This window comes from Haemaphysalis longicornis, unplaced genomic scaffold (assembly GCF_048455015.1).
Source record: "Haemaphysalis longicornis isolate Haplotype H1 unplaced genomic scaffold, Haemaphysalis longicornis Haplotype H1 scaffold_8, whole genome shotgun sequence".
NCBI lineage: Eukaryota > Metazoa > Arthropoda > Arachnida > Ixodida > Ixodidae > Haemaphysalis > Haemaphysalis longicornis.
The window spans coordinates 93,497,086-93,517,493 of NW_027526445.1; the positions used below are offsets into that span (position 1 = coordinate 93,497,086).

The 20,408-nt window shown below is 48.5% G+C and overlaps 1 protein-coding gene across 12 annotated transcripts in view; it reads right to left on the reverse strand.

The window, feature by feature from the left end:
- Positions 1 to 788: 788 nt before the first annotated feature.
- Snap25 (Synaptosomal-associated protein 25kDa) overlaps positions 789 to 20,408 on the reverse strand; it is a 294,533-nt gene continuing 274,913 nt past the window's right edge. For 10 of the 12 annotated variants that reach the window (XM_077680850.1, XM_077680849.1, XM_077680852.1 and 7 more), the window contains one exon: positions 9,733 to 15,650. In XM_077680850.1, coding sequence (XP_077536976.1) covers positions 15,585 to 15,650 — 66 coding nt within the window. In that variant the 3' untranslated portion in view covers positions 9,733 to 15,584. Of the gene's footprint in view, positions 6,778 to 9,732; positions 15,651 to 20,408 lie in introns of those variants that run through there. The other 2 variants (XM_077680842.1, XM_077680848.1) reach the window with 1 other exon arrangement.

The window sequence follows — 20,408 nt, forward strand, 5'->3', positions numbered from 1 at the left end:
TATTGTTTAGATTTGCAGTGTTTATTCAACGCAAAACAGTTTTTTATTCAAGAAGAAGGCAGCAGTAGCATCAGAAGAAGCAGCAGTAGTAATAGCATAGCATTAAGAGCGCTAGTTGAAATATTTTACACAAGTAAGACCATGAAGCGCAGAGCAGTGAACGGAAAACGAACGACACACAGGAAATGGCAGAGGAGGATAGAGCGAGACACGTAAGGGAGAAACAGTAGGAAAAAAAAAACGCACACCAGCTTTTTCCCAAGCGACACACAAAAGCTCTAACGAAAACAGAGTAGCTGGTGTTTATGTCGGCCGTGCAAACGGAAGCAGAAAAATCAGAACCGAATACAGATTCTCACGGCAGGCAGGCGGCACAGGTCAGAACTCCCAAGGATTTTTTTTTTTACTGAGTTTATTTCCAGAAAGCGTTATTGTTTCTTTCTTGCTGGAGCGACGCGCTTCTAAGCGCACTTTCAAAACTTACGTTCGCGAAACAAGCCGGAATTGGCGCTTAAAAGGCCGGATAAGGCCATTAACGGGCTCTTGGTGAGAGCTATTGCACCAATTTCGTACAAGGAAAGTACACAAAAGCCTTTGTAATCTGAGCACTTTCACTGGTAGAGCATAAATGTATTTACAAGGTCGGAATGTGCAAATAGAATGTTTCTTTGAAATTCATGTGCCCAAAATGGAATGTGAATGTTGCAGAGTATATATGAAGGGTGGCGCACTGTCCCGAAAAAAAAAAAAAAAAAAGAGCTTTTCAAATCTACTACGCCTCGTTCCGCTATTTCTAGCTTGAGATATCAGAGTCGCTGTATTGTCAGTAACAATGCGAGTTCAACCTACAGTGCTACGCGATGAGCTCTAGTGGGCTTAATTCAGCGGTAACGAGGCTGAAGCAGTTAATACACTGCTGACGTGGGCTTCCTATGACTCACTTTGCTGTTGCCTAAACGTTTCTTTTAATGTAACTGCTACGCCGAAATTCGCCTTGTCTAACAGCCGCGCGAACGCCTTAGGTCAGCTCCGCTATTCAATGTAAAATTTGCACGTTCGGACTTTAACCCCCAACGCGAGCTGTTATGTACAAAGCTGAATCAGCGCAAGCAAATAAAAAATTGTAAACAAGGCTCGCAAACGGCTAAATGTCGTTATGACAACACGTCACGAGTTTTTGTTTTCACATTACCTGCAAGTAAAAATTTTAATCCAAATATTGTAACGTTTAAACTCCGATCGTTGAGAAATTACGTTAAAATGAGTTTTTTTTTACATTACCTGCTAGCAAGAAATGAAAAAAAAATTCCAGATTTCGTCACCCTTAGCGGAACGCGATAACCGGAAAGGAGCACACGGAAATGCGCCGTCCCGCACACGTACAATACGGCAACTTCGAATAGCGTTCCGCACTGGTAAACGGCACCGTTGCCAACGCCTACTCCCGACCACGTGACTCGCTTTCGTCATGACCACATCGACGAATCAGAATTATCGCGTCCGGCTCCCTCCGGCGGTTTCTCTGCCCTACGATCTCCTTAAGGTAATCGCCTTAAAATAGAAACAAACAGCAGCATAAGGCGAGTGCATCGCCAACTGTCCTGGCCTAAGTGCGCCTTGGATTCACTGGTATACGTGAATACAGCCCACCGCAACCATCTCCTGACCTAAAAACGGCGCAAACAGAAAGAGAGCATCAGAGCCTGCTCAAGTTCGCATGAACCATGTTCTAAAGAATAAGCGATGCCAAAGTTTATGATTGGGACACCCCTCTTTATACACAAAGGCGCCGTAGAACTCAAGGTATGGCGCAGATTCTCAAGTCTACTAAGGAGATCGGTCTGAATCGAAGAAAAGCGATGTACAGCCAGCTGGTAACGTCACAGGGCGAATACGGGTGCTCGAAGGATATCCGGTAAACACAATGAACACAGTGAGAGTTCGAAAAATATTCCGCCGCTCGGATATATTAACACAATTAACAGACACGGAGTCAGAGAAAGGCGAGCTACACAAACAACGCCTAATAACAGTGACGGAGCCCGCTAGAGGACTGCTAAAGCGTAAGAGGGATAAATACCGACGTCTTCTCGAAGTCTAGACAACGTCAGCTAGAACGTACAGCAAACTATTTCTTATGTACAGAAGTGGTTAAAAGAGGCCCCACCTCGGGTTCTCCCTCTAGCAGCCCCTGCATCACGCCTACTCGCACTCTCACGCTTAACCGCACTCCCAAATATTCGAGCTGAAAAACAGCCTCAACCACCGAACTCTGCCACACCGGCCCCGACGTTAAGCTAGATAGTATATATTATCACAATCACGCATAGCACAATGCAAGAGCGCTGCCTGCCTTGTTCCTTCGTGTCGGAGTAGTGGACAAATACGCGACGCCTGAGATAGAAGAAAATGAGAAAATGTTTTAAGGTGAATACAAAACTGAAATTGTGTGCCTTCGTAAACTCGGGTAGAGTGAAACACCTCAGCGAATTATGAAACTGCCCAAATACTGCCGATTAACGTTACCTCCAAGAGGATTTAGCCAAATTATTCTACAACTTTTCACACATGTTGTGCAGATTTTTATACACCAAACGATAGTTAAAACATCGGGCAGAGCCAGGTACGGCGGTTTTTAACCGGACTGCAAACCCAAAAATAATTTTATGATTTAATTACCCCCTAGATCCGACGAAAAAAAAAATTTTAAGTTCGTGCCACGGTACACTAAGCCGTCTCTTCTCGGATTATGACGTATGAATGAAGGGTCACGGCTGGGTAAAGACGGCGTAACAAAAATGATATTACAAGAAAACCATATCAAAGATCAAATGAGGCGATTACAAACTTGTGCGTTCTTTCTTACAACAGCATCGCGCTCCAACTTTACATTAAAGTGCTTTAGAAGACAACACACACTTGCACTGGAAACGCAGCGAAAAGTTGTTGTGAGCAGAGCGATATAGTGTTTACGGTCTCCTCGGGTGGGGGCGCAACAAGCGTCGATTAGCTAAACACCAATTCAGTACGCACCTAGGGCCACCGTCGCGACACAGCGCTGGAGGCTACCACGTCTACACCCCTGCGGGGGGAAATAACGGGAGAGAGCGACGAAAGTCGCACGTACGCACACAACACTTTACAAGAACGACGTCACGACCGTGAGGGGAAAGAAGACGCGACACGCTAAAGCAGAAAAGAAACCTACGGTAGTAGTCCTAACGCGTCTTAACCCACGTCACCTCTGTATATGATACGTCCGTCATTGCAATTGAAGGATCGCGCCCCGGCCACCGGGACCCGGAAGTGACGTCACGCCGAGGATGCCGTCGCATTTCCGGGTTGCTGACGCTTCGCGAGCCACAGGTTAACATACGAGACGAAGTTGTGGCAGCAGCAGCACCCGAGACAACAGCAGCGGCGTTGGTGACAGGTTCGAGACGATGCAGTCTCCTCGGAAAAAAACGTGCCGCTTACAAAGCACGGGTGAGGCAAAAAGTCACGCTTATAAGCGGATAGCGTGTGTGTCGGGCTCGAGGCGAAACGCCCTCGCTGAGCGACAGGAGCGAGAGTGTCACGCTTGAACGTGACTGTTCGAAGGAGGGACAGACGGTTAGTGTCACACCTAGACGACACACACACACATACGCGATGCTTGACGTAGCCGTCTGGGTAAACGACACCGGAGCGACGTACTCCACGTTTCTCAGCGTCACATTTCGCCCCGAGTTCTTCGGAATGATCGAGCTTGGCGCGAGAGTGCGCTCGGAACGGCGCCTCTTAATCGTTCGAAAACTTGGCGGTCGGGTTTCTTTTTTTTTTTTCTCTCTACCCGCCCTCTGCGTCGCACAACGCAGTTCGTTGATCTTATCACAGGTCTGTCTCCGTGGAAATCACTTATCGATATCACGCGGGGAAGCGCATCGCTGAAACAATGGAAAACTGACCAGCCTCCCTAGGGTAGGGCAACCACGCTCTTCAGTTCGTTTCGTGCGTCTTTGTGTTTTCCGGCTGTTTTTTTTTTACTTGTTCCTTGTCCACCTGTACAAAACAACTGCCCTCAACACGCTGGGGCAAAGTTCCACTTCTCAGTTTCCATCCACTTTTGTGCGAAAGTTTTTTGTTTGTGTGTACGGGGGAATATGTTTGCGGCAAAGTTTGTCGATAGTGGCGCCAGAAGTGGCGACAAGTTGACTGGCAAGATGACTGCAACGCCGCTTTCGTTTGCGTCCAGAAAGCCTGAGGCATAACCCTTGTCGCATGCTGACGCCCACGGCCACCGGGTTTCGCTACAAAATTTGGCCGCTCATTATTTTGACGTTACGAGCCACGTCTGCAAGGTCTTGGAAGTATTGTGATGGCTTAACAACAGACGGAGTTTGTCGAATGCTGAGCGCACAAGGTTACGTAGCGACTTAGCAGTACGCCAGAAATCGTGAACGCACTTCGAGTAGACAAATGATATGTTCGTCACCTGACACCGCTTAGCGCCATCTAGCGCTCCCATCGCAAACTCTGCACAGTACTCGAAATTCTTGGGTATATATGTTCGCCGAAGTCGTGCCAGGCGGCGCTACGCGAGACGTCGTTGCAAGCGGCGCAGATAGAAAGCCTTCGGCGCTGCGATCGATTCTGGGGAGCACCTGCACCGAAATGGGCTAGCCCAAGACTGCGCCACTTTTGACGAGTTGCGCCGGGCACCGAACGGATCTGTATAACCTTCACAACGGATCTGCTAGCGCGCAGGAATCACAAGTGCGTTTAAAATTCCCGCCTTTGCTTTCTCCTTTTTGTTTCGTCCTTCCAAAACGTTATACATGATCATGAAAAAGGTTTATCCTACGCCAGGCGTGAACGGCATTCAAGGCGAATGCAAAATTAAGAAAACGCGCAAATTTCAAGAACTTGGTCGGAGACGGGTAGTCAGTGAGGTGAAGGTATTCTATTACGAATTCACCAGACGCCTGCTGCCCTTTCTCTGGGAGATCGCGTTGTTGTAATTGTGTCTTAGTTTTGTTTTTATGCCGAGAATTAATTTGTTGCTCTCGGCCTACGTTTCATGCGACACAGGTCTAGCAAATGTAACGTCGCCAAGACGAAACTCGCCCGACGGCGAGGCGAGATGCGTTACGACTCAAGTTAACCTACACAGAGCTCTGGGATTAATCCGCAGCAATAACCAGCTCGCTATTCCCAAAAAGTTACACAAACAATGGCAGCAAAGTTCTAGGAATCTGAAGGTCCGTATCCACTCGGTCGTTTGCTGACATTACTACGCCAAATAAACGTAGATCCGTCCGGGCGCAACACGTCGATACAGCAATCGGAACTCGCGCCAAATCCAGGGTGTCCGGCGTCTCCAGACGCCGAGGCGTGGGGCTTTCCAGCGGCGCCGCGGCGCAGTCCTAAATGCCTTAAATAGGCCTGCCTGCAGATGCAGCCGCCCAAAAAGCCGTAGCAGCCAATCGTCCTCCCCGAGTGACCTCTTTGCTAGGATCACAAGAGAACGAACGTGATACATCAGCTGCTACCTCAAAGGCTTCAAGGGAGGGCGCCAAAAGCTGATCTGAAGCTGTAGAGTACGCGGCTTTAGAAAGAAACCGAAATGTCTATTGAGTGCCGCCGAGTATAACCGGCCGCACGTTTCTTTCGAATTAAACAGCAAGGGCGCGGATACTGGGAGGCAGAACAAAAGGAGTGGATTAAGTGCACTTATTCAAAAACCGGCACGTGTCACGGGAAATCCGCTGGAACTAGGACACGTGCAGGGAGATAGATAATAAACGCATGCTCATAGCACCGCTTGTCGTTTTGGGGCCGTTGCCCTTAAGGATAGGAAAGGATGCTCTGTCTGCCGACGAAAGCACGTGTTCGCAAGGCTTAGAATTCGTTGTGGTCATTATACGGTTGCGTTTAGAGGGGATTATTATCACTTCTACACGAAGTTGTGGTTTAAATACTCACACGTGGCTTTGGAAAACAATATCGTACAACGTTGCATAATTGAGCAATCTCTCACCGCCCATGGCGACGGTACAGGATCTCGGTATACTGAGCCCGGATAACACGGTGAACAATTTTTACCGTCGAATAAAAAAATAACCTGGTTTAAAAGGAATAACAAGACTAGGTGCCCACAGAAGTTTAACTGTTTGCTTAGTTGTGAACACCGATAAAACTAAAGTTCTGGAGTATTGGCGTAAAGCAGGCCCCTGATGTGATACACATCCTGGGACACATTCTGCAATAACGCTAAATACTAGGCCGGAACAGAAACCGACACATAGTGCTACTTCGTTAATGGTTTTGTCTGCCGTTCCGGGGCATTTTGATTAGCTTATTAACGGATTAATAGAGCCACAACCTTGTGAACACTTACATCCGATTTTTGCAGTTTGTTTTTAACGCGAGTATACGTTAGCGTGCGATACCAAGACACCAAACTGACGCGTGGACACCACCACCACGCTTTGCGGAGTATACTACTGACGGACGGGGGACACACAAGACACAAAACAGGGCAACGGCGGCGCCAAGGCGGCCGAGCAAAGCATCAGAAGATGGCATTAACCACACAGCGTCATCATGGGGTGACGCAACAATGGCGGCAATAACGGCGTAGTCGCGGGCAGCGCCCTCTTGGCAGCAGACTTCGGCACTCTGCGTCTCCACCATGCACCGGGAAACACCACCATCGCCGCCAGGTGCCGCTCAGTCCTTAAGCAGCTTGGTGGCGCGCTGATTGGCCACCGAGATGCGCGACTCGTTGGACTGCGCCTGCGCAAACGAGTAAGCATTGGCCCCCAGCGGCGAACGTACGCCGCCGCCAAAATGGCGCCGTCGGCTGTGTCGCAGTCGGGTGTCGTCTGCTGCGGGCCTCCTCCTCCTCCTCCTCTCTCGCAAACGGGGCGCTGCATTTGGGCTTCACTTTAGGAGCTTGGTGGCCCGTTTGTTGGCCTCCTCGATGCGGAGCTTGTTGGACTCCGTCTGCGGGTGTGCGGTGGATTGTATCGGGAAAGACGAGCAGGGAGAGAGGGGGATGGTGGGGAGAGGGTAGGCAGTGTGTGAATGAGTGTCGCAGCTAACGGACCGGGTGAGATATACGAACGGCCAACGTTCAACGCAACGCCCGGCGAAGATTTTGCCATCGGTGACGTCATTCCACGCCGAATAATTTGTAGTTTGAGCTCCTGCGTACACATACCCGCACAGGGAAAACATTACGGCAGAAGGTATTAGTAGAACCTTAATTCGCACAGGCTGCGTGCGGCGTCAGCTCTAGCGCTAGCGTCCCGACAAACACATTTTAGTCACAGCAACGATCTTCATCCCCCACGTGACGTCCAGCTACATGTCACGCAATCGTATTACACGAATACTTCGCATGGTATCGAAGACAGTAGCGAACTGGACACGCGCAGTAGAGGCTGGTTACACTCTATTCGCACTGTTTATCGCGCTGCGCTCATGCCAAGACACCTAAAGAACGAACTTGCTTGCCCGGACAAGCGAGGTGGAGTAGCGTTTCACCTCTAACGAGGCATCATGCAGCGAAAATTCTAAGCAAATTACGCATTCCAGAGAAAATAACCACGCCGATTAGTAGGACTCATGCAACAGCAAAGCGTTAGAAGTAGTTCCCCGTTCTGTCGCTCTACTTGCGCGGAGTAATCAGAGGGGCGTTGTTTGAAACGAACCTTTTTGCAAAGGCATCGCCCACACGGCGTTGCTGGTGCCCGACCATTTAGGCTCCGCATTTTTGTCGAATAAAGTCGGCATCTTTCCGACGACGCTCGGTGTACACAGATTGCGCGGCGCCAATCGTTACGTTTAACTAAACATAACGCGAACGCAGCCACTCACGCGACTACAAACTCGCGACCACGTCCGGATTTGTTCGGGACTGGTTGAGTGCCAACTCTGCGCATAAAGCATTACCCTGCTCTCAGCATCTCGCCTGGCATTCTCATTCGTTGGCTCCGCGCCAGCTAGATGGCCGCATAGAAACCGACCACGGGTTTGAGAGTTCGCATGAGCGTTATACTTCCACGGGTTAAAAAAATAGACACGTAAAAGCCAGCTTCTAAATCTAACTTCGCGGCTGCCAAAATTCCCTTATAAAGCAGCGGCACGGCCGAGGCGACACTTGGGCCCGCGCGCAGTCGTATGCGCGCACTTTTTCATCCAGGCTACCCAAGTGAAACGTTTCGCATGTACAGAATCATGGGAATAATTACTCACCCAGGCCTAACGCGGATAATATTTCCAAAAACAAAAGAATCAGATGATTTCTCAGAATGGAAACGTTTGACACAGTTTTCGTGTTGCTTTCTTAAAGCACGAATAACGGCATCTAATGTTTCCCGTTCACACGAAATTCGTACGGACCATGATTTGGCGTTTCTCGCGGTCGCACTGAGATAAAACCGGTGTCAGTATTTTTTACCACAGGTTGCGGACACATATCCCTGTTTTTATTTTGCTGGTAGGTCAGCAAAGGTAAAAATTTCGTATTCACATAATTCTGTATATACAAAATTTCAGGAGGGATACTGTGCGAAGTAGCGCCCGCTGATAACCGCCGCAGCTTGTGACGGCAGTTGATTGACCACGCCCTGCCGGTGTCATCTCAGCCGCGCGTAGCTGTTTCGCAACGGATTTAACTCTGCGGCGCCCCGTTTCTTCAGAGGCGGGAGATTTAAATGCGTACACTTTCAGGGTATGACAGCTAGCACAATATTCTTGCTCTGCTGTCCGAAACAGCCCCTCGTAATAGCTACACGTCCAAAAACCGATCTTCAACGTGAGCGACGCGCTTATGAGAAGAAGGTTGACCGTCCCTGCCGTCACAAAGGCTAGCGTATAACTCCATACGGGATATGAACTCCCCAATCACGACGTCGAAGCAGATGCTCCCCGGCTTTGTCCCGTCGGGGTGGCGTTGAAACAGTGGCCAGGCGATAGAAAAGATGCGAGGAAAATAAACAATGCCGAACAATGGGAAGTGTTCACAGTCGGCGTAGCTACAAAAGGATGCAAGCTTTAATGGGTGATGACAACCAAAGGGCAACAATGAAATGCGCCGCACGAGGCAAAAATTACGAGTTAACGAAAAAAGAAATTCCGAGCGAAAAAAGAAATTCCGAGCCGTTGCAGTAAGTTGTGTTCAGAGGGGCGTGGGAGATGAAAAAAAAAAAAAGAGAAATCGGTGATAGAAGCGAAAGATATCCCAGGTTGATGCCTACACGCAAAAAAAAAAATTAAAAAAAAACCGCACCGTTCGCTATAACTTAAAATAACATCCAGCAGAGCAGAAACGAGAAGAAAAAAAAAATGTGACACTAGAAAAGCCAGAAAACCTCGACACATCTGCCCAGAGGTGTATGTTAGTGATATGTGTACACTATGCAACAGAGAGAGAGCCACCCTGGCCCATATCCTATGGGATTGTGAAAATCACCCGCAGGAAGCCAGAAACACTACAATTCCGCCAAGATTCATGGACGCCATGAAGAATGGAAACTACGAAGACCAACTCCAGGCTGTCCAGCTGGCAATGGCTGGCCTCGAACGCCAACGGCCTGCAAGCGCCGCCTCCACGGAGGTTGTGTGAGCAGGCCTGGCTGGGGCTCAGCTATTGCGACGTACTAGCCGCGTCTTCACAGCAGGCTCTAATAAAGGTTGTTTCTCTCTCTCTCTCTCGACACAAAATAACAAAAGAAAACAAAAGAATTGGAGGTTAGCAAAACATTTTAATCACATCAAAAGTAGGCTAGAAATAAGACCCGGCTGGCATAAATTTTTTTCTCCATGTTAGCGCCACACACCAAATCACCAGACGCATGGCAAGAAACAAGATTGTTCAGCCAATCAACAGCCAAAAACGCCGGTGACAAGGTTCGTCTTGTAACAACGCGACGACAAAAAAAGGGAAATATCGCAAGTGCTGTGTCCAGTATTCAATACCGCCGAGCAATGAACAAACAGGTGCGATCGATAAAAACAAAATCCCAGCCGGACAACTATCACTGATAATTGCAACCCAAAGCAAACACCGCAATAAAATCGATGCCACCCCACTGGCGCAAAGGTTCGCTGCAAAAATACCCACGCCGAAACTGAGAGTCGATAAAACAGTTTTTCCCTCCTTCGCCGAAAAGCGAAACAAAACAGTTTTAACGCAAACACTGCGGCAAGCCAGCATCATGCTCAAACCCAATACGGCGGAACAAGCACGTCAACAAACACATCCAACTTTACAACAACGTAAACAACATGCTTTACAGAAGGAACGTAACGTCCGCGATATTCGTCGCGAACGAAGCCCTCCGTAGATGGAATGAATTGGTGCGCGCCTGTTTAGGCCCACCCACGGTTTGCTCTCTCTCTCGCACTGTACAATAAAGCTCGTCGATGAGATCGGTACAGCGCGACAATCGAACCAGCTGAAACAAAAAACCGTTGCTGAAACAGTCGACCTGGTGCATACATGTACGCCGCAGCTCTAGAAGATGGGCGTCAACAAGCTGTGTCGAGCCGCCATTCCGTCACAAACACGCGTAAACACTGAAGCGTTCACACCTTAGTGTAAGCCACTCTTATACGACTCGTACCGCATTCCATCCCACGCAGGGCCTTCCCTACACTTTGCCGTCCGATTTCCTCAAATGCCGCTTCTGCATCGCCCGCAGCACGCATGCGCAGGGCATGTGGGGTGTTTGCTTTGAGCGATGCAGACGTGCGGAGAACGACGCGGCTGCGCACGCGTCTTCCCTCTCCGGAAACCGTTGCGGCGAGCCGCAGGACCGGTTTGGAAAGCGGAAGAGTGCGGAAACGCGTCGTTTACCGCACGCGTGTTTCGCCCTGAGGCTCTACGCCACTCGACATGCCTCCCCTGTTGCCAGCAGTGGTCAACGCCACAGTTCCAGACAGAGAAAAACTGTTCGAATCAGGCGCCATTATTGCTAGATCTGAGCAAACCCACATTGCCTCTGTTCGGTATAAGCGCGAAGATGCTCTGCTGAAACGCCCTTCGGCCAGGTCCACGACCCTCCGAAACTGGCTTCCTTCTGAACCTAAAGTTTGATTCTACCGTTACCCTTCATCTAGTGAGGCCGCCGCCCACCATGCCGAAAAAACCGACCTGCATTGCCACTCCCGCCTCTAGTTCCGCTGAAAAACGCAACTCAATATGCCTTAGCTCGTAACTATACCCCACTAAGAGTACAAGGTCCTTGCCTCAACAATCGCCCAGGCCGCGTCGCATCAGCAGTCCCGACACGCACACTTTGAACAAGGTAGGAATGCATTGTCTCTTATCTCTAACACAACTAGTTAACAGGCCACGGCTACACATACCCGATTCGATTTACAAGGCTTGGTCAGTTGCAGTTGGCTAAAGGGTTGGCGACTACGAAGGTTGCTGAGACATTGATCACGGGCTGATTCTACATTAGCGATGCGGCGTAACGGAGACAGGAGAAAAGAACAAAATTCACGTTTAGTGCCGAGTCTAAAAAAGTTACGCTACCAAAGAGAAAATGCAACGTCCATTCGCAGGAAGGCCCAAAATGCTGCGCGAGGTATCTGTTCGGAGAACGAGGCTGCCCAACGCTCGCCCCCAAAATATTCAGGAAAACAAACAGGGCGCAGTATATAAGAAAAGCACGACTAAGTGAGACGAGAATTAATTTACACGAAAAACATTATTGCGCAAATCAAGCGGATGAAACAGGAAGCGGGTCGTGGCCTCAGAACAAGAATATAACGCGAACCGGTCAGCGCACTGCAAGGGGCCGAAGAAAGTATCGGGGCATGCTTGCTGGTGACCCTAATAACTACAGAGCACGAACATTTCAAAAGACGGTCAGGACGCGGATTCCTTACATTACACAGATCTGAAATCAGGTTCAGTGTGTTGAGCCTCGCCCTCTCAGCATTGAAACACGAGACGCTTAAAGAAAACAAAGGGGGGGGGGGGGGATTCGAAAATAAAATTGACCACGTAGGGACGGGCCAGTGGGAGCCACACGTGTAGAGACCATAGCCAGCAGAGTCCGTTATCCTCCAGAACCTTGATATGTGGTGATTAAGTACACAACGCAATAGGAGCCTACGGGCTACAACGTAGTACAACTACTGCTCAAAGACGCGCAAAATAGACCGGAGAAGAAAACGAGACATAACCTGGAATTTGGAGAATTGGGGTCGCGCCCCAGCAGTGTTGAAAAAAGGGAAGCGGGAACCAAAGTAACCAATGAGAAGTGAACGTGCGGCACGTGAACAGAATCGCGAAGCAAGCACTTTTAACGATAGCTTTTAAACGATAAAGAAAAGAAGAGGAATAGGAAGAGGATGATATTGAGATACCCTACGGGCAGCAATAAACACAAAAGAACCAGAGAGAAGAGCAAAACATAAAACACACGTATTCGTTACTAAACACAGTTATTAAAAAAAATGCACCCGCTGAATTTCCGAGAAGGAGGAAAAAAGATTACATTAGAGGGTTACTAGGACTCGCATAAACGCGAAGTAAAGGGGGTGAACGAAGATGCGTAGCTGGAAGGATAGAAAGGGAAGGATTGGCGTCGGCCTGACCCATTTTATTTTTATTTTTCTTCGCTATTTATTCGTATCTCTAACCAATCTGCAACTTCTCGGGGAGTGACGACCCCTGGCATTAGGGGTAGATCGGCTGGGAGAATTACCGCGGGCCGTCACGTCCAGTCTACATTCGAGAAGATCCGAGAGCGCTGATCTGTACGGCGCGAGAGCGTCGCTGAAAAAAAGGAATGACGCCAAACAAAAACGAAGAACAACAACAACAAAAAAAAAAAGCCACGACAAACGAGAACGAAAGGAAGTATTGGAGAGAGAGAGAGAGAGAGAGGACGAAAAATGCGGAAAAGCCCGAATGTCTGCGAAGCTTCAGAGCAGAATTTAGGGTCAATTTTCTTGAGTGCTGCTCGGCATTAAAAAGAAAAAAAAAGGCGAGAGAGAAAAAGGCAGGAAGTTGTAGAAAAAAGGCTTTAAACGCGTGGGAAGTTGGCAGGTTTTGTGCACGGCCATGAAATTATTATTTTTATTTCCTTTAAAGTACAACGCAAATATAGAAGGCCGGCTAGAAAGGGTACCCAAAAGAGGGTAAGATATGGTTTTAATCTACTCGCCCAAAGGGGGCCGTTATTAATCATCGCAGTATAAAGCGATCATCCGAACGCGTATGAAGGAAACGATGATGCTTCGGCGACCAATATAAAAATGGCGTTATGGACGCCCGTATTTGATTTTTTTCTTTATTCCCTTTTTTCTTCCCTTGCTTCTTCTGTGATCTCAATGGCAAGGTCGGTTGGAGGAAGAAGAGAACGTTTTCTTGACCGAAAATATGACGGCAGCAAAATGTGATGGGTCACTTTGACGGGCTTTCGCAAAGGCTCAAGACGCATCTCTCATTGTTCGGAGGGCAGTCAATTTTGCGGTTCCGAATACGTCGGAAACAACTACAAAAGAACAAAAAAAGTTCCTCCTTTCTTTCCGAGAATGTTAAAAAAGAGAAAGAAACGGTACTTTACAATCGATCAAAATCTGCAATGGCCGGAATACACCGTTTTAGGCTGGCATTAATGACTGCGCGCTTTGATAAAGGTACAAAAAAAAGGTTTCTCTTTTTAAAAATGTTGCCGTAGTAGAAACGGTGCGAGTGTTTAAATCTGAAACATGTCGCGGAAAAACAGCGTAGAACCGAAACCAGGCGTGTGAAGCGGTTGGCGCTTCTGACAAAAGCAAATACAAATGTAAAGGACCGCGGAAGCGTTAGAATCATTAATCCAAGAAGACACACAAGAAAAAGAAAACAGTACAACACAAACTCAAAGGCCGTAACAAGGCAAGGCAAAACCCAAGCAAAATGAAAAATATAGACACTTTAGTGCGCATACCAAAATGTTTCAAGAAACGATGTACAAAAAAAATGTTAAAAATACAAGAACCGCCCAAGTGCGGGACATGAATTCCTCAATAAATCACAGCAAAACAACCAAAGGACACACGGAAACGCGGTAAACACAAACAACGAACGCCACTCAACCAATTATCGCCGGTCCTTCCAACAGGAAGGCGTTACAATTATGTTCTACATTTAGTGTTTAGTTCGTACGCGGAATGCTCCCTATAAAGAGCAACTGGCACACTGTAAAGGTCACAATACACTACGCTACGCTAACGGTGTATTTTTGCCTGTTTTTAGAGTGTTTTTACGGTGCGAAGAATAAACATGAATCGAATTTCATTTGCACGTCTTATCTTCGTAAACCTTGAACGGCTGGACCGTGTATAAGTGCGAACGAACGCGAAAACGCGCGCTACAGCAGTGTGTTTTCGTTCCCATAAAGTAAATAACAGTAGCTTTAACAGAGCTGAGAACCAGTTCCGGTACGACGCCTGCTACACGGTCGGCGTAGAAGCGCGAGCTCAAAGCCGGTATCGCCCCTCTCTGCGCATGCGCGGTGGCACCGGTTGCAAACAGTGTGCCGTACCAGGACTGGCTCTCCCGCTCCGCTATAACATTCTAATATCTGTTTACATCGGAAGTGGGAACAGCGCGGTGCCGTCCTATATTTTCGTAGACATAAGCACACACACACACACGCACACTCCCACACAAAAATAAAAACTGGCCTGCTTCCTAGGTGTTTTTTTTTTCTTGGCCTCTTCGCTGTCAGGTTAGTGCCGAATCACAAAATCGCGTTATAGCTTCAGAATTACATCTTGCTAACAGACAGGACTACGGACTACATACACTCTTGCTACCACAAACTGTGCAACTACGAGTTGAAGACAACGTTCGACGACACAGATTCCCACGAACCCTACCTAACAACTTCCAGAAACAAACGCGGGTGCGTCAAAATTTCGCTTCGTTTTCTTCCCCTCTCGCAGCAACCACACACACACTCACACAGGACGCGCACGAACACACAAAAAGGGCGGCTTTCTCAAAGCTCTCTCTCCTTCACCCCTTATCACACGTAAATTCACAGTGTACAGGAATAATTTTTTTCCCATCTCAAAACACGGTGCAGTTAGTTACCCCGATAGGCGTGCTCCACAGTGCGCGGTCGTGCAGGTGCATTTCGCTAACAACAGGGTTTAAACGAGCGTCACTAGTGACTCAAGGTTAAACACAGTCAACCGCCGTCTCCGTGCATGGGCCTCATCAGGCGTCGCCGCGCAAATCCGGCGCCCCAAACACGACAGTTCATTCGATCTAAGGGGACGACGGCGGTGTCCGAAGAAGTTCGGCCCCCTCGCCTTTTCTTTCATTTTTTTTTTCTTCTGTTCTCAGTTCACGATGCGTCGGCGCGCAGCTGGTAGAAGCGAAGAATCAACTTTCCGTGGCCAACACGTTCTCTCTTGTATGTGAGGCGGTCGAAGAGGAGGAGGAAAAAAAAAAAAAAAAGACCACGCCGGCTGTGTGCAGCACTCGTGGCCGAAGTGGTGGAGGGGGACGAAGAGGAAGTGGGTAAAAGAAAAAGAAAAAAGAAGGTAAAAGAAAGCTCCGCCTCCCGGTCGACCATGGGCGTTCAACTCTTGATGAGCTTGGCCGCACGCTCTTGGGCCCCTTTGACGCGGACGACGTTGGAGGCCCCCTGTTCACGGAAAGAAAGAAAAAGAAAGAAAACAAAAAGAGGGGGAGAGAACAAAACATAAGCAAACAAAAGCGAAAAACAAAGCGAGACGAAACGTAAAAACAAACGCTAACTCTACGCTCTCCACTTTCGCGACAGATGCCTCTGGTTTCCGCCTCGAACGCCGTCAGCACCAGCGATTGGAAACGGTAAAAAGACCGGGTTAGGTGTCCAATCGCGGCGTCTTTTGCCATCTAACGTCACCCGAACTACCGTTGAATACCAACAGTGGTCGTCCGCGTTCTTTAACCCGATAAAAGTTGAGTCGGCCGGCATGCAGGCCGCGAAACCTGTCGCTTAACTATGAGTTGACGGTCCACAACTAAGTTCCTTTGGGACAACAAATACCCGACTGAACTCACTCCGGAAAAAGAAAAATTGAAAAGACATTGAAAACGCTGAACGCCGTCGTTATTATTGCATCGTGTCTCTGAACCGATTCCACACTCTTAACAAAAGCAGCACGGAGGACGAATGAAGGAAACAAAAAGCGCTGTTCTGGATAGCAACCGTGCCCTGAAAACTGTTTCTAGTCAGGCTGCCGTCGCGCCGTGCACGGCAATTAACTTTCAGTGCGGGGGCTGATCAAACTGAACGCGAGAGTGGAAATAAAATGAAGGCCGGCCAAAATAGCAAGCTATGCATTTTAACACGAAAAACGCGGCCGCATAACAAAACAAGGTTTTGACAGCCGACCAAACTTTTACTCGGCGCGTAACGACTCGTTCAAATACCGAGGTTGTTTGGCAAGATAAAAAAAAAAGCCGCATAGTTGCCACCTTCTGTGGCAGTTTTGTGCCGCATTTCCGAACTTTGCGCTTCTACATCGAGTGTTGTAACACCTAGCCAGTTTACAACGTTCGTACAGTTGCGGACACCAGAGGCACCTGTTCTTGAAAAGGCGATAAAAAGCAAGTATTGCTAGAAAAAAAATCTCCCGCCTTGAGAGAGCTCAAATAACAAGCGACCGCAAGAAAAAAAATTACACAAAAAGAGCGAAAAAAGGACCCGAAACTTTAGCTACGACGAGCAACTGCTTTCAAAACCTACACTAAGAGATAGTGTAACTGAAGCACTGTACACTACAACTACAAAAGCCACGAACCAGCATTCCATCTACTTACCGCATTTCCAGCTTCGCTAGCTTTACTATACATCACTAGAGCGTAAAAATTTTAGCTACTACACTCAGCCAGGAACGGGTCCCTGGGTATGCCATTAAAGGAGCCATGAAGAGAAAATACAACTTCGTTTAATTTGAAAGATCTAGGATTCAGTATCTCACTCAGCTCCTTTACAGCCACAAAAGATGTTTTTTTAACGAAAAAAAAGCAAGAAGTATTTAAAAACTTTCAAATTTTGCGCCACAGTGACGTGTTATGAGCAAGAATGACGTCATACGGGCCAAAAATAAAACAATTTTCAGTGCGTTAACTGCACGTTAGCATTCAAGTGATGCGGTCAAATAGAACTAGGGGCCCCATTACAGACGTGCATTCATGTGTCGTCGCGACAGGTCAGTTAGGCGGCCGCCAATCGCACAAACAAGGTTCCGTGACGTCATAGGAAAGTTGCGGGAAATGGGCTAGGGGGTCGCGACTGCTTCAGACGTTTTATTTAATATATCCGTTATTTGTTCGAAGATTGCGATGATATTGGTATCATTGTTATCGGGACTAAGCAGTCTTTCTAAAAAACCCAACTTGTATTTTGTCTTCATGGCTCCTCTAAACGGCATACCCACGGGCCCAGGAAGACGTTCGGGCACACGCCCACTAAAACTAGTCAACTGCAGCTAGTCTACTACGACTAGTGACCGCATTTAGAGTGCTACTAGTGACTACCGGCTCGCATCTAGTGAAGGAACTAATAAGAACGGCATGCCGCCTAGGTTAACAAAACTCTAAGACCGTTTGGAGAGGTGAAAAAATGTCTAATATATGCCAATTTCAGAAAAAGGGGGACTCGCGGTCCGGGCGGAAAAATGATTGCTACATATGCACAAAACAAACTAAACAAGCAAAATGCAGTCATACAAAAAGAGCGAAGGCGATAGAGACGTTGCAGAATAAATAGAAATGGGGGAGAAGCAGTTAAAAAGTCGTCAACAACACGATAGAATTGTTCAAATCAAAAGAAAATAAAATACCCCGACGTATACTTAAAATAAAACGCGCCAGGACTCGTGAATCGAGTGCCAGTGGGTGTAGACTGGTCCAGGAACGAAGCCCAGCCTACTTCGTTAAAGTGAATGTCTTCTTTTCAAATAAATTTTGTCTAATTCTGACGTATCCCGGTTTGACTCCTAATTATCTTCTCAATGGGCCGCATTTATGATACGTAATTTATAATGCGTTTATGATAAATTTTTGATAAGTAGTTGCTACGCTCGGCTTTACCATAGCGCCTCCACTTATTTAGTCTCGTGAAGCCACTCAAAATGAAAAAGAAATTATAAAGGAAGGAAGGAAGGCGGGAGTAGATGGGTAGGTGTATATTATACAGTAACGCGTTCAGTAAAAAGACCAAGGAATGGGGAATGACGCGCCATTTCATTGTTCTCCACTACGTCACGCGCCTCTCGTCGCAAGGCGCGATAGGAAAAAACGTTGGGGCCAATCAGTGACCGCGTTCGCAAAGCCCTTGGTGCTTACGCAGTCCGAAACGTAGCTCCTGAACACGCGACGTATGACGCAGGGCCATCACATGTACAGCATATTGCACACGCTACGCCCGACTGATACGACGGAGGTCACCAGTGCAACGCGCTTATCGCCAGAATCAGCGAACTCGAAGTACTACACAGTTAATAACTACACTGACAAACTACAGTTAAAAGCACACTATACATACAGCGGTGGGAAGCGGCGAAACATTTCGTAAATCGGAAATTTAATTTCGGTATGTGAGAAACGCATGAAGGGGCCACACGTAGACGCGTTTGCACAACATAACGGTTCCATGGACCAACGCGAACTCCCGACTGGCGCGCATGTTAAAAGTGAATCCGCTGACCTGGACTGAGCCAAGGGACTGAGGCCAAGTTGAATAAACGGCAAACTTGAACCAGAGTCCTTCAATGCCTTTCTGGTCATGAAAGTTCGCCATCACGATATGGGAGAGCTTCGTACGCTGCCGCGCCGCGTCGCTGGTGTTGATCGGAGGGGAACCGGGGGGCGTGGTCAGAGCGCGTTTGGCAGGGAACGGACCACGGAGTAAGATAAAACAGACGCTCGTCGCCTTATCAGCAGTGCGCTTTCGATTTACGTGTCGTGCACCGCTCAAACGGACTGATCATTCTGTGAGAGGCGAAAAAATTTGGTACGAACAAGCATGCTGCTACTGCGTTCCTGCCTGCCGGTCTGGCTACAGAGCAGCGGCGGCCGCCCGATGCCCTCCAATAGGGTTCCTGTATATCGCTAAGCGCAAGAGTTGCGCGTCTGATTGCCACATGCCGCGGGTTCCACTTCGATAGGAAAGCCCGCTTTCAGTGCTGCGCACAAAACCCTGTTTTGAGTCAGTTCTGCTCCACTGAGTATCCGCGGTTGCAGAAGCGGCGGCCGCGGCGGCCGGTCAGCTGATAAGCAGCCGACTACCGCGCGCCTTCTTGCCCGTGCCGCTCCTTCCCGCTGCCGCTGGCGTGGTGGCCCGGCGGCAGCTCGTACATGCCAGACGGGTGGCTTTCCCGCACGACCTGGAACTCAAGAGGGCGGATGGACGCGCAACTCTGCTCCCCTAGGTGAGCTATATACAGGAACTCTACTCCAATAGAGTTCCTGTATAACGACCTGGAACTCAAGATGGCGGATGGACGCGCAACTCTGCTCCCCTAGGTGAGCTATATACAGGAACTCTACTTCAATAGAGTTCCTGTATATCGCTTAGCTCCCCTAGGGGAGCTGTATACAGGAACCCTACCCTCCAACCTTCGGTAGCGCCACTCGCAGTAGCCTTTGTCCCCGAACGAAACTTGGCCGGGAGTTTCATGACCAGAGAAGCATTGAAGGACTCTGCTTGAACGCAGGCTAAAGCGAAAGTACGCGAGCAAAAAAGGTGGCAGATGTCGCAAAACAAGCGACACACTACACGCTTTTCCCGCCGACTCGGTGGGCAAACAGAAGGGGACGGGCCGAGGGTATAAATAAATCGCTCCACTGGCGCGCGGAATCTTAGAGGCAGAAGGACACGTGGGTCACCTAAAAAAGTCGACAATTTCATTTCGCCCGACGGTTCCGAAGTCGCCCGGGCGTCGCTTGCTTTTTTTTACCTCCCCGTCCCGGGCGGCGATGTTTACCTTCGCTGTTTGCTCGATCGATTTCCTCCGAGCCGTACAAGCGTGAAATGAAATAGTGTAGACGGAGTGAAAAGAACGGGAAAGCTGTTTGGAAGCTTCTTGTACCGTGGTGAACTACGTATCGCCTTACATAGCGACAAGCAAATCCAGATTAGGGCATAGCACAGGACAGCCAGCACAGCGCCCCTCAAACAGCAGGATAGCTGCTCTAACGGTCGCTACATTTCATTCCAGGCGAAAAATATCCTCAGAGGCATCTCGCGAACTCAGGACAAGATGTCGTACGGGAATCAAAACAAATTAGCCGCGTTTTTCTGGGGAGTTCTGAGGCAGGAGTGCGGATGGCTACACCGTGTTTATCTTAACGCAAAAAACATTGCCCTAGAGTCCCTCCGGCCAAAGCTGGGCTTGTGTCTCGCGACCAA